This window comes from Quercus lobata, chromosome 5 (genome assembly GCF_001633185.2).
Source record: "Quercus lobata isolate SW786 chromosome 5, ValleyOak3.0 Primary Assembly, whole genome shotgun sequence".
NCBI classification, from domain to species: domain Eukaryota; kingdom Viridiplantae; phylum Streptophyta; class Magnoliopsida; order Fagales; family Fagaceae; genus Quercus; species Quercus lobata.
In genome coordinates, this window is record NC_044908.1 from 29,753,536 (window position 1) to 29,767,021 (window position 13,486).

At 36.7% G+C, this 13,486-nt stretch overlaps 1 protein-coding gene and 1 long non-coding RNA gene across 2 annotated transcripts; both read left to right on the plus strand.

Annotated features, from left to right (window-relative positions):
* The first annotated feature begins 838 nt into the window (after window positions 1-838).
* On the plus strand, window positions 839-2,097 carry LOC115992235. Its single transcript, XR_004092447.1, has 2 exons — window positions 839-1,404; window positions 1,501-2,097. It is a non-coding gene; the product is annotated as an uncharacterized LOC115992235 (long non-coding RNA).
* Window positions 2,098-5,332: 3,235 nt separating this feature from the next.
* LOC115988626 (SNF1-related protein kinase regulatory subunit gamma-like PV42a) lies at window positions 5,333-12,419 on the plus strand. Its single transcript, XM_031112204.1, is given in 5 exon segments — window positions 5,333-5,608; window positions 5,610-5,782; window positions 6,522-6,548; window positions 10,790-11,141; window positions 11,994-12,419. Coding segments are annotated over 5 exon segments (1,122 nt in total). The 5' UTR covers window positions 5,333-5,371; the 3' UTR covers window positions 12,327-12,419.
* Window positions 12,420-13,486: the final 1,067 nt, after the last annotated feature.

Here is a 13,486-nt window from a genome sequence, read left to right on the forward strand (position 1 = left end):
AAAAAAAAAAACCCACTGGATAGGGACCAAATTGACACAAGTGAAAGTTTAAGGACTAAATTGAAATATAGTGTAATGGATAGAGATCAAATACGTAGTTTACTCAAAAAATTTAGATTCAATTCACGGAATTAGATTGAAAAGTGATTTATTTATTTAAAACTTTTAATCACATTTATTGAAAGTGATATTGTATTGGATCTCAATCTTGGGATGTGTTGCCACTGCTAGTTTTTCCAATTTGAAATGGTTTGCTGAGAAAAATGACATTAAATGAAAGCAATCACTGTTCTGTTTGGAGTTTGAACTTCTTTAAAGCGCTAATTATGGTCAACATTGTATTTTTGCATTCCCTTGATTTTGAAACTACACAACATTTTCTTTGTGCAAGCTCTTCTGCCTTTTGCTTAAAGGGATGGAAAATTGGAAATGAAGTTCAGTCTTTCTCTTGATGCACAAATCTCCAATCTATGACTAATCCTTTGTACGGATCTCAATACGTGACTAACTCCAGCAACTTTGAACAATGTTGTTAGTTGCAAAGTTCTTTACTTCATCAATAATGAAGATTAGGAAAAACTTGGTTACAAAACCCATAACATACAAACGCAGTAGCTTCTCACAGAGAAAATAAATCTCTAGGTCTTGTATCTGTATGTGGCGGCTTTAAAAATAAGCCTTATATATGTCTAGGATTGTGAGAAAAAAAACCCTAAACAAATACCTAATTCTAGCCGAATCAACGCGAATCGGAGCCAAGTCGGAACGAATCCAAAAAAAAAAAAAAAAAAAAAACTTAGAGACGCGGCATTGACGCATGGGCACACCTTGCGTTGGACTCCAGTGCGGCACCCTCCCAGCCGCGTTGGTGCTTCATAGGTGGGGATAAGGCACTAGGCTTAGTCTAGAAAATGGTTTATGCTATGAAGTGTAATTTTCTTGGCCGTGTAAACGTTTTCCATTGACTAGCAATCTCCATTGTACTAAATATTGGGAAAAACTGAAAACATTATTCATTAAATATTTTATTCCCAAAAAAATGGAGCCTTACTCTCAACTGCATTGAATATAGATGGATGCATGCTCAAAACTGCCTGGTTTTTATTCAATGTATGCATGCTCAAATCTGCCTGCTTTTTATGCAGGGCAAGCTGGTTATTTTTTGCAGTATTGGTAATTTTCATGTTGAGAATAGCTTTGTATGACTATGTTTATTAAGAAACTTTATCTGTGACAGTGGGTTCCCCAAGAATCATGCGGTTCAGTTACAGATGCTACATATTCATGTGATAGCCAGTCAATATATGTGAGTGTTGAAGATGGAAGCGTGTGGGTTCTTACTGCCACAACGCTCCAACCGAGGTCTCGGATTAGTCCTGATGCATATTTTCCTTCTAATCTCAGGTTCTGATTAGCAATATATAGTTTTACAAGTGCTGATAATTAATGTACATTTATAAACTCCATGTTTGCTTTTTTAATGAAGCTATTGTTGGACAGCTCAAGGATTTATCCCATTGTCATTGCGGCTCATCCGTCTCAACCTAATCAGTTTGCACTTGGGCTTACTAATGGTGGAGTATATGTTATTGAGCCTCCAGAATCAAAGGGAAACTGGGGTGTGATACTGCCTCTTGAAAATGGTGCTGGGCCTAGCTTCAACCTTGCAGCTGATTTGGAATGATTATGCCAGGCTTTTACCACTGATTATGCATACCTCATCTCAATGAGTCCCTTTTTATTCCAGGGGAAACAGCAAATATTTAGGTTTTTTAAGTCTGTTTAATGCACAGCTATAACATTAGGCAGGTTATTTAAGATGGGCAATTCTTCCATACACATTAAAGAGGTGGTACGCTAGTGTTAACATAATAGAAGAGATATAGGAGAGCAGTCATTACTTATTAGGGTTGATGGAGAGATATTTCCTCTCAAATGTATTAAAAATAGATATGTAATCTATCTTAATTCTACAATTTTTTTTCATGTAGTGGAAGGTATCTGCTTGATCATGAACAATCCTTTGCAAGATGGATTTGTTCTCCACTTCATTCATTTATTTCATTATCGGAAGTAATTGATTAAGCATCCTCATTACCTACTTGCTTTAAATTGTAAATGCAGCGCATCTTCTACGTTCTGGGCTGCACTATTCAAATTGAGGATGCAATCATCAATGTTGCAAATGTTCAAGGCATGACTGATTCCATCAAATTTGTGGAATGTGGAAATGTTTATGTTTTCTTTCTCGTTTTTTAACACTTGGGATGTGCGGTTGTTTGAATACAGTGCAGTGCAATTACCATTTGACGCAAGAAGGAAAAGTTAAAAAAAAAAAAAAACCCACTGGATAGGGACCAAATTGACACAAGTGAAAGTTTAAGGACTAAATTGAAATATAGTGTAATGGATAGAGATCAAATACGTAGTTTACTCAAAAAATTTAGATTCAATTCACGGAATTAGATTGAAAAGTGATTTATTTATTTAAAACTTTTAATCACATTTATTGAAAGTGATATTGTATTGGATCTCAATCTTGGGATGTGTTGCCACTGCTAGTTTTTCCAATTTGAAATGGTTTGCTGAGAAAAATGACATTAAATGAAAGCAATCACTGTTCTGTTTGGAGTTTGAACTTCTTTAAAGCGCTAATTATGGTCAACATTGTATTTTTGCATTCCCTTGATTTTGAAACTACACAACATTTTCTTTGTGCAAGCTCTTCTGCCTTTTGCTTAAAGGGATGGAAAATTGGAAATGAAGTTCAGTCTTTCTCTTGATGCACAAATCTCCAATTTGTGACTAATTCTTTATACGGATCTCAATATGTGACTAACTCCAGCAACTTTGAACGATGTTGTTAGTTGCAAAGTTTTTTACTTCATCAATAATGAAGATTAGGAAGAACTTGGTTACAAAACCCATAACATACAAATGCAGTAGCTTCTCACAGAGAAAATAAATCTCTAGGTCTTGTATCCGTATGTGGCGGCTTTTAAAATAAGCCTTATATATGTCTAGGGTTGTAAGAAAAAAAACCCTAAACAAATACATAAGCTTGGGTCGAATTTCAGATCTGGAAAACTAAAAATTGTAATTCTTGATAAATCGAGCTGTTGTCGAGTCATTTATCGAACTTCATATTAAGTCTCAATAGGAGGCATTTGTCGAACTATTTGTCGAGACTTAATGAACAGTTTTTCTTCACTTATTTCTTGGATCAATCTTCATGTCTTTTAATACGAACACTTGATAGGCTTAAACAACATATTTCTTGATGCATTAAACTCATCTTAAATTTACCCAATCATAAGTAAAGTGCATTTTGTCAAAAGATTAACCAATTACATAAAATATGACTCTAACAATATTGAAATGTTAGGAACTTGTATGGGACAGGTGAAAAGACATTCTTATGTGAGAACACATCCAGAATGTGCCAACCCTCCTACCCCTTACCAAAGCCCCACTCCCGCCTCTTACCAAAGCCTCACTCCCTTGAATGGTAAAGAGAGTGGAGCTTTGGGGGGCTAATGTGGGAGGCTGAGGCTTGGATGAGGGAGGAATATTACCAGACAGGCCCGACCTGAGGAGAAAATGGGTACGACTTCTCACCAGCCCTAGCCCAGCACATTGATAAGAGCCCCGATGTGGGAGCCGAGGAAACAGCTTGCTCGAGGAGCCTAAAGAGTGAACACTCCTCGGAGGATTGTAGATAAGCCACTTGGGCTAGGAGATTGTGATTGAGGAAAGAAGTGGGGACATTTAGTAAAGAAGAGGGGAAGTTTCCAATAAAGTACCCATCACCTTTGCATTTAATGCACTACACCAACTCAGTTGGTTATATTAATGACAGAATGACCCCTTAACAGTGCCTTCACAACTAGCAGCACATTCCACCACCTCCAGCAAGGCCTTGATGGGACAAGCATCCTAATGAGAAATGGTGACTGTCCAAGTGGAGGGCTGAGATGAATTTCAGGTAGCTATATAAGGAAAATAGACTCCTCCAAAAGAGGGGATGAGAAATCTAGAGAAAGAAGAGATCAAGTGTAATAAAAATCTTCGTAACCAAATAAGAAGTGTAATCAAACTATCAAAGACTCCTCGGACCATCCTGAGGAAGCAATTATACTTATATTTTCCTGTTTTTCCCTTCTTTCTTTCCTTTGGAAGTCTTCCATAGATTGCACACCCCTCTCTTAATCATCTGACATACTCAATTAAGCTTGAAAGGTTGATCTTGATAACCTACCTCCATAAATGAATTGTACCGTGCCACAATATAGCACTAGAGTATCTCCTTCGAGTTGGGCCATTAGTTTTTGGCTCACACAACAGTAACTTAAGTGTTGTTTTTAGGCTGCTCTCTTAAAATTCTATCATGAGTTTTATTTATTTATTTATTTATTTTTTATTTATTTATGGGATGGAAGTGTATCTTTAGTTAAATAGCTATATGACTGAATTTTAAGAGAAAATCCTAAGGAACTATATTTAAGTTTTGCCATATATATACATATATCCAAGAAGATGCATCCCTGGTTCCCATCCCAAACACTAAATGGGTAAACATTTTAAAGTATTCACATCAGGGTACCTAAAGAAATGACCTATTTTACATTCAAAAGTCACTTTATCTATTTTACAATCTCATTTAACATCTCACCCAATATCCGAATTCTTATTTTTCAACTCTATTCATTTATTTATTCATTTCTCTCACTTCCTCTCCAACTTTTTTCTCTCTTTTCCACTCATTCTCTATCTCTTCCTTTAAAACAAACCAAATAAAATAATATATTTTTATTTTACAACCATGCTACAGTAGTTCATATATATACAAACTTACTGTTTATAGCAATTTAAGGAGTTTTACACCTCCGGTGCTAATTCTCTCAGCATCCTCTTGTTTAATTATTATTCTTTATATATTTAATATGCAATTAGATTTTGTTCAAAAACAATATTATTTATTATTTAAATCATAAAATTATATTTTTGGTAGAATTTTAAAATACATAAAGTTGAAATTTAAATTTGATATAGATGGGATTTTTATTGATTTATGATCATTTTTAAATCTGAAATTTAAATGTCTTGGTAGAGCTATGTTATTTTAAAACTGCAAATAAACATTTTTATACTTTATATTTAAATAAACACTTGCCTGGGATGCCATAAACTACGTCATACAAGAATGGCCACGTGCCGACAGAAACTTAGCCTTGCGATTAAGCAAATCATGGTATTGACACGTACGTACATGCACATCTGAAACAGTCTTTTTCATAAGAAGACACTTTCAATCTCATTCTCATCCCTAACCATTTTTACAGTAGAACTGTAGAAGTAGCATCAGCATAATATGCAGCAAACTAGGGAGCTCAACAGCAGCAGCAGCAGCGTTGAAAATCAACGGCTGAGAGACAAACATGTTAGAGATCTGATGGTGGAGAAGAGGAGACTAGTGGAGGTGTCGTACAGGGCGTCTCTGGCCCACACGATGAACGCCCTAGTGGCCAACCGCGTGGTGGCGGTGCCAGTGGCGGCGCCACCTGGGCACTGGATTGGAGCTGGTGGGTCTATGATCATGGAGTCTGATAATTAAGCAGACTGGGGCTGTACGGAAGCACTATATTGGTATGGTTACCATGCTTGATATCCTGGCACATATTTCTGGAGATGATCAAATGGACGGTGGGGATGTGTTTGATCTTGATCAGAAGATGGCGGTCCCAGTTTCTTCTATCATTGGACACTGCCTTGAGGGTCTTAGGCTTTGTTTGGATGGAGGAGTGGAAAAATGGGAGGATAGAAAATTGTGGAAGGATGGAAAAGTGGGAGGATGAAAAATATTTAGTTTTCCCTCTTATGTGTTTGGTTGGAGGGGTGGAAAAGTAAGAAGATGAAAAACTCTTTTGTTTGGTTGGAGAGAAAAATGGAAGGATGGAAAATGTAATTTATATAAATTGACTATTATACCCTTGTTACATAATATGTAAGAAATAGATTTATTTGTACTCATTAAATAATATAAAATTTACCACATCATATATATAAATTTATATTTATATTTTTATTATTATAATGTAAAAATTACATTATAATCTTTTTTTTTTCACGTTGAAAAAAAAAAAAAAAAAAAAAAAAAAAAAAAAAAACAAACAGAGGAGAACCTGGACTTCTCTGGACGGTGTGCTAGATGAGAAGATGAGAAGGGTATGAATGAGGGTAGGTGGGCAAAAGTCTTCAGCTGGGTAGGTGGAGGGTATGAATGAGGTTACGTGGATGGATATTACGGTAAAATAACAATGAGGGAGTTTTCCCTCATTGATTTTCCTCCCGATTTAGGAGGAAAGTTTTTGTGGGCCCGGGAGAGAAAAGTTTCTCCCGGGTTTTCCACTCCTCTGATTTTCTCCCCATTACTAAACAGTGGAAAATTGAGTTTTCCACCCTATTTTCCCTCTTATATTTTCCATCCTCCCTATATTCCACCCATCCAAACACAGCCTTAGTCTATGGACTCTAAGCCCTAATACTAGGTCAGTTAATGTTGCATCATATATTATACTGGGTCAGGTTTAAGTCTAGTATCCAGTAGTATTGGACTTGTTGGGATGAGGACATACATTCACTTTTGGACATGTGTCACCATCTGACTAGTTTCATGCATTGGACATAAACCAAGTCCTATTATACTTACGTTAGAAATGTTTTCTATAATAGATTTATAGTTGCTTATGATCCAATTGTACTTATGCTTGAGGAACTTTTAATTTCTTTATCTTGAAGATTCTAGAATTATCGTTCTAGATGATGCTGCCTGTTGGGATAGAATATAACATTATTATATATTGTTGCAAATAGCAGGCTATAGTCCTCCTAGAGTACACTCCCTTGGAAAAAAGCAAATAATTTAATATTCAAGAAAATACCATTTTGGGGTTACCATAAATTTGTTCTCTACATTTTGGTAGTAATTAATTTGTTTTTTATTATTTTTAGTTCCTACCATTTGGTAGAGTTCAAATTGGTCCTCTTATTTTTATCTTGCAACAAGTTTGGTCTCTTTTATTTTCAATTTACAATAATTTCAAGTCCAAATTTGGGTTTGTTTCATTTGCTGACTTGATGCATGTGCCTGTTGGATATTAATAAATCATGACTTGTGTTTGCCTATTTGGTTGTAAAAAAAGTGCAAGCAAAACTGAACTATGATTTCATGGCAGACACCAAATTAATTGCAATTTAAAAATAAAATGGTCCAACTTTCAAGTAGGGACTAAAATGATATTTGCACATTTAATATTTTTTTGGAAAAAAGGAGGTTTCTTTATATATTGAATAAAGAATGGTAGATCTAGTGCACACATATGATATGGGAGGCATCATAACAATTAAGGTAACACTGGTGTGACACTTAAAGTATGTGTTTGGATTAGCTAATTTTTTTTTTTTCCTTTACTTATTGCTGATTTTTAAATTTTTCACTTTTGGGGTGCAATGGTAATTTTGCCATCTTTCAGCAGTAAGCTTTTTACCAAAGAGAAAACATTGGGTCAGGTTTACGCCAGCCAATCCTGACCCGCCACGTCACATTTTTTTTTTCCCAGCAAAAACATAATCCTTAAGCCTCTCTCCCTCTCTTTCTCTTCTCTCCTCACCTGATCTCTCCATCTTTGAATCAAACCCACAACCTTCATGGCCGGAGCTTCAAAGCTCAACACAAGTCACCAGTCTCGTCACCTGAGTTTATTGCCCAACGACTCTTTCTTTTTCCCTCAGCCTCTGCTCTCTTCTCTTTCCTTTTGCATTTCTCTTTTTTGTCTTTATTCACTCATGTGCTTTTGTTTGTGCTTGGTGGTTCAGTGATTATGGTCTAACAATTGTGGTTAAGAGGCATAGTGGTGGTTCGGCGATTGTAGTCATGAGGCACGGTGGTGATGTGGGTCTAATTTGGTGGGTTTCGTGGGTTGATTTGGTGGGTTTCGTGGACTAATTTGGTGGGTCTCAGTGGTGATTGTGGTCCGGCGGTTCATGGGTTTGATTTGGTGGGTGAGTGGGTCGGTGCTAGTGGGTCTTGGATGTTTGTATTGGAGGTGCCTCGACGATGGTGATGATGAGTCTTGGTGGTGTTATTGATGGGTTAGTGGCATGGTGGTTGTTGATGGGTTGCTGAGAAGTGGAAGAGGAAATGGGGCAATAGTGGAGGTATTTTTGTTTTGTTTTTGGCTGGGGCTGGATCGTTGGGTTGCTGGGTTTGATTATTGGGGCGATGGTGTTGTGGGTTTTTTTTTTTGCTACTATGGTTTGTGGTTGTGGCTGATGGTGGTTCAAATTCAAGCCGCGAGATTGGTGGCTTGTGTTGAGCTTTAAAGCTCTGGCCATTGCAGTGGTGATGGTGGCTTATGTTGAGCTTTTAAGCTTCGGCCATGGAGGTTGTGGGTTTGATTCAAAGATGGAGAGATCAGGTGAGGAGAGAAGAGAAAGATAGGGAGAGAGGCTTAAGGTTTAATGATTTTGCTAAAAAAAAAAAAAAAAGGTGACGTGGCAGGTTAGGATTGGCTGGCGTAAAAACACAGGTTTTACGCCAGCTCCTGACCCAATGTTTTCTCTTTACGAAAAGGGAGTTGGGAATAAGTTAAACCAAATGCATTCTAATTTGACATCTTAGAGCATTCGTAGCAGATGTTGCAAAAAAAAAATGTCATTTTAACACACCAAAAGCTTACTTTATTATTTTACCACATCATTTTACAATATCTCATTTATCAGATGTTCTATTATTCAATTCTATACATTAAAATAATATTTACTACACATTAAAATAATATATTATCTCCTCCCTCTCATCACCATCAACAACAACAACAGCACATCCACCACTGCCGCAACAACATTGACCAGTCACCACCAGCACAAAACCCACATCCACTAGCGCCACCTTTAAAAAAAAAAAAAAAAAAAAAAAACAACTAGAGAGATCGGCAAGGCAAATCAAACAAACCCAAAAGAAAAACCCATATCAAACACAACCAAAGAGATTGAACAGAGAGGAGAGAGCAAACAAAAGGGGGAAAAAAACCGATGAAGGAAACCACCCCAAACCCCATCTGAACCCACCCATCAAAACCCATTCACCTCTGCCATGAGCCCGTGACCCACCTCACCGCGACCCACCATGCCGCCATACCCACGACCCACATTGTCACCTGACCCATGTCGAAGCCCACGCCAGAATATACCCACATCGGAACCCATCCTTCACTAGAGAAAGGGCGATTAGACAGAGAGGGAGGAGAGAAAGCAGGATCCAGAGAAGTGGAGATGAAGTGGCTGAGTGGGATGAGAGAGAAAGATGAATAATAAAAAAATAATAAAGTACAAATGCCATTTGAGTCCGTGCCGTGTCAAAATGCAATGGTACTATAGCATGTTGCAAAAATTTGACACATTTAACACATTTGATAAAGCTCCGTTTTTGTGTTTGGCGTGCCAAATGTACCAAATATTTGGCATTTGGCACATTTGACACATTTGCTGTGGATGCTCTAAAAATTATTAGAAATTTACTTTGAGCAAGTCACTTGGTCAGTAAAAAAGTAGTATGATTATGTGAATTGTAGTGACTAATGCTCTTTACCAAAAAGACCGATTGTATCCATACATCATAATTTACTCTTTATAAGTATGCTTAAAACTCAATTGAAGAAAATCTCAATTCTAAATAACCATTGGGCCCGGCCTATAATTCCCTCTTCATGAAATATTCGATGGCCTACATAAATGTTTCTAGCTGTTCTACCATGTATAAACGCTTAACATGTAAACTGACTTGGAAGGGGCTACACATTAGAAAAATAATAATAAAAAAAGGTAAATCATCACAGACCAAGGGGCTTCATTGGTTTTATTTATTATTATTAAGGTGTTAGGCAACAGCCAACAGTGTAGGTATGCTTGATAGGGTTACTACCCCTGTGCAATAAGGTGGTGCAGGTGCATCTTATATATGCAGTTGAACAAAATGAGGTACATACAATCATTGGGGTTGCCCTTTTCTGGAATTATAATAGGGCTGTGCTATTGTATTGTCTTTTAAAGTGAACCCTCGTAAGAAATTGGGAAGAAATTTTGGACCAAATCAGAGAAGGAATAATAATGTATGGTCTGCTGAGTTGCCAACGCATTCAAGGAAGGAGACCGAGATATATGAATAAATGACATAATAATTGCATTTTAATTCTTAATGTTTGTAAGAGACTGACTTTTGTGTCTTCCTTTATTTTCTAATCCCAAATTCCTTGAACATAACCCACATCCACCCATACTTGGAGACATGTTTTCAATTGTGTGTGTGTGTGTGTGTGGAGAAGGAGGCGGGTTGGGTGGGTGGGTGTTACTATATATAGGAATATTTCTTCTATGTAAAACTGGTGAAGCATCTTTTGATGTTTGTCCTATAGAATAGAAAATGTAGTTGAATGAATGCCTTCTATTTAGATCAGCAGGGATCTAAGAGATTAAACCTTTCACAAAGATATGATAAGGTGGTAGGCCTCAGATTGTGGCATATCAATTCAGATTGCTTGGGTACTAGGAGTCAAATTGGCTATGCCTAGTGAAAATGCCACATGACTTTTTGTAATAGTTTTCTAAACTAAATTTATCATATTTGATTGCATTGAAAATAAAGATTCCTTTAGGTATGTAGTAGTATATTTGTTTTAATCAGCTCCGTAGTAACTGTGAATTAAACAATTGCTGTTAATATGAGATGCAGCATGTTAGATTGTATGGAAGTGTTCAGCAAAGGAATCCACCGGGCTTTGGTACCACTAGACAGCCACATGGCGAATACATCAGGAGTGGAACTTGTAGAGTCTGCATCGAGCTATCGAATGCTTACACAAATGGACTTGTTAAGGTTCTTGAAGGAGCATGAGTCTGATATAGAAGGCATCATATCACGCCCACTTAGTGAATTAGGAGCAGTTACCGAGAATGTTTATGCCATCACTGATCGCACAAAAGTAATTGAAGCCATCAAGTGCATGAGGGCTACAATGCTTAATGCAGTTCCTATAGTTACAGCCTCAAATGCCCATGAAGAAGATCACAAGCAGCTTATAAATGTAAGCCTCCTAACACTGCTGTTTAAATGGATTTATTTTTTGTCCTACTCATAAATGATACAATTTCGCTTAACAGAGATAATAGATATCAACTCTGTTTTGGAACTGTATATGAACACACAACTTCATTACTAAGACCTTTAGGTAGACCCATTTGCTATATTAAATTTTTGCTTAACATCAAAAAATTTTGACCATGTTGTCAACTGTACTGAATAGGTTTAGCCCATTATGGTGAAATTTGAGCGCTACAAGGAACCAAAGAGAATTTTATTTTATCTTTTTTTTTTTTTGAGGACCAAAGAGACCTGTTTAAATGAATTTTTTTTCATAGCCCTTTTTTCATATATATATATTCCTAGATTTGAGGATGGAAATCGGTTTATTCTGATTCCCTCACTTTTACATATATTCCTAGAAACGGGATTCCCATGATATACTATCGTAGGGGTTATTATTGGGTACTCCGAGAGTATACTTCCTCCCTCTCATATAATAGTGGGTCCCACTTACTATAGGGCACAACCCCATGTGAGAGGGAGGGAGTATACTCCCGGAGTATCTAATAAATTTCCTTATTATAAGTGGATTTGAGTTTTTATAGTTAATTAATTGTGATTGCAATAGTCAATTAATAAATATTCCAGTTTTGCTGTGCTATATATATCCTGTTTCATTGACCAATTCATAAGTAAACTCACGTTTGAGACTACATAGAGTTTCTATCGTTAATTAATTGGTGTTTGCAATAGTCACTTCATACATATTCCAGTTTTCCCTATGCTATATACATTACCCCTATTTCATTGACCTATTCCCAAATAAACTCACAATTGAGACTACAAACTGCAGGGCAGAGGTAGGAAGCTAATAGGTACATTTTCCTCCACAGATTTGAGGGGTAGCCTCCTTGCCACACTGCAATCATGGTTGCCTTTGAGTGCACTAGACTTTACCGAGTATGTCTCGAAAGGCCCCCTATATGCATCTTCGGATTCACCAAGGCAACTCGTGACTTGTCTACCTGAATCATCCCTCACCGAAGTGATTGACAAAGCAGTCACTAAACATGTCCACCGAGTTTGGGTTGTGGATCAACAGGGCTTACTTGTCGGGCTTGTTTCTCTCACAGACATTATTAGAGTGATAAGGCTTTCGCTGCAATCGGAGTCCCGAATGATGTGAAAAGCCTTCTAGTGTGCTACACGTTAGGAATGAAAATCAGGGACCAAGTATGTTAATTTAACAAAACGCAATGGTCTAGCACTATAGATTTGTCCGACATGAAAAGCATACAGTTTGTGTTGTTAAGAAAGCCATTTTGGATATTTTAATTAAAGGTTTAATTTGTAGTATATTGTCCTCTTTTCTTAACTAAGCTTGTTGGTGCCATCCCTATGAATTGAGATCGTTGATATGATCCAAGCGTAGAGGACTGTTGGTATTGTGTGTGCCCGTTAAAAGCGCATAGCCGAAGGCTACATTGCGTTTAGCCTTGCACTGAGTTCCAGATTGGATTTTGGGGATTCAAATATTAATTTATCATAGTGATGCTAATTAGGACAAAGCCGCATTTTTTTTTGTTTTTTTTTGGTTTTGTTTTGAGAATGACTAATCTACATTTAAAATGTGGGCATGCAATTAATCAATTGAAAGCAAGAAAGCATGAATGGAAACATGGCGGAAAATGGGCTTTTGCCCTTATTTTTTAAAATATTCAGCAAATTGTTTCTATTTTGAAACTATTTAGCTTCGTGTTCCTGTTTTGGAACTCGATTTTATGATTATCAAGTTCTCTATGTAACTCGATTTTATTATTATTGAGTTTTAGGTAAGTTTTTGACACACTGGATGAGCAGATGTGGCTTTTCCCAATTAAAAAAATCCAGCTAGAACTCGATTTTAGTAAAATTGAGTTCCATAGAGAATATATATATATATATATATATATATATATATATATAAATATATATATATATATATATATATTATCATTACTCTCTATTAGTATTAGCGAGTTTTGGATAGAAAAAAAACAAGTAGTGACCCGATAATAGGTAAACTGATTTTGAGTGAAACCCCTGAATCGCCCCACGCACTCCTCCTCCCTTTCCTTTAGTCATGTCACCACTTTTTTCCTCCTTCAACGCGTGTGAGCCATGTGTTGAGTGTCGTTGTGAAATCTCTAAATTGAAACCAAAAGCCCCAAATCCAAACTAAAATCCTAACCGGTGAAGCCCTAGTCAGAGAAGCCTTGTACTGCTAGTCCAGAGTGGCAAATACTTCCCTAAAACTCAATAATCATAAAATCGAGTTACATAGAAACTCGATTTTTTAAAAATCGA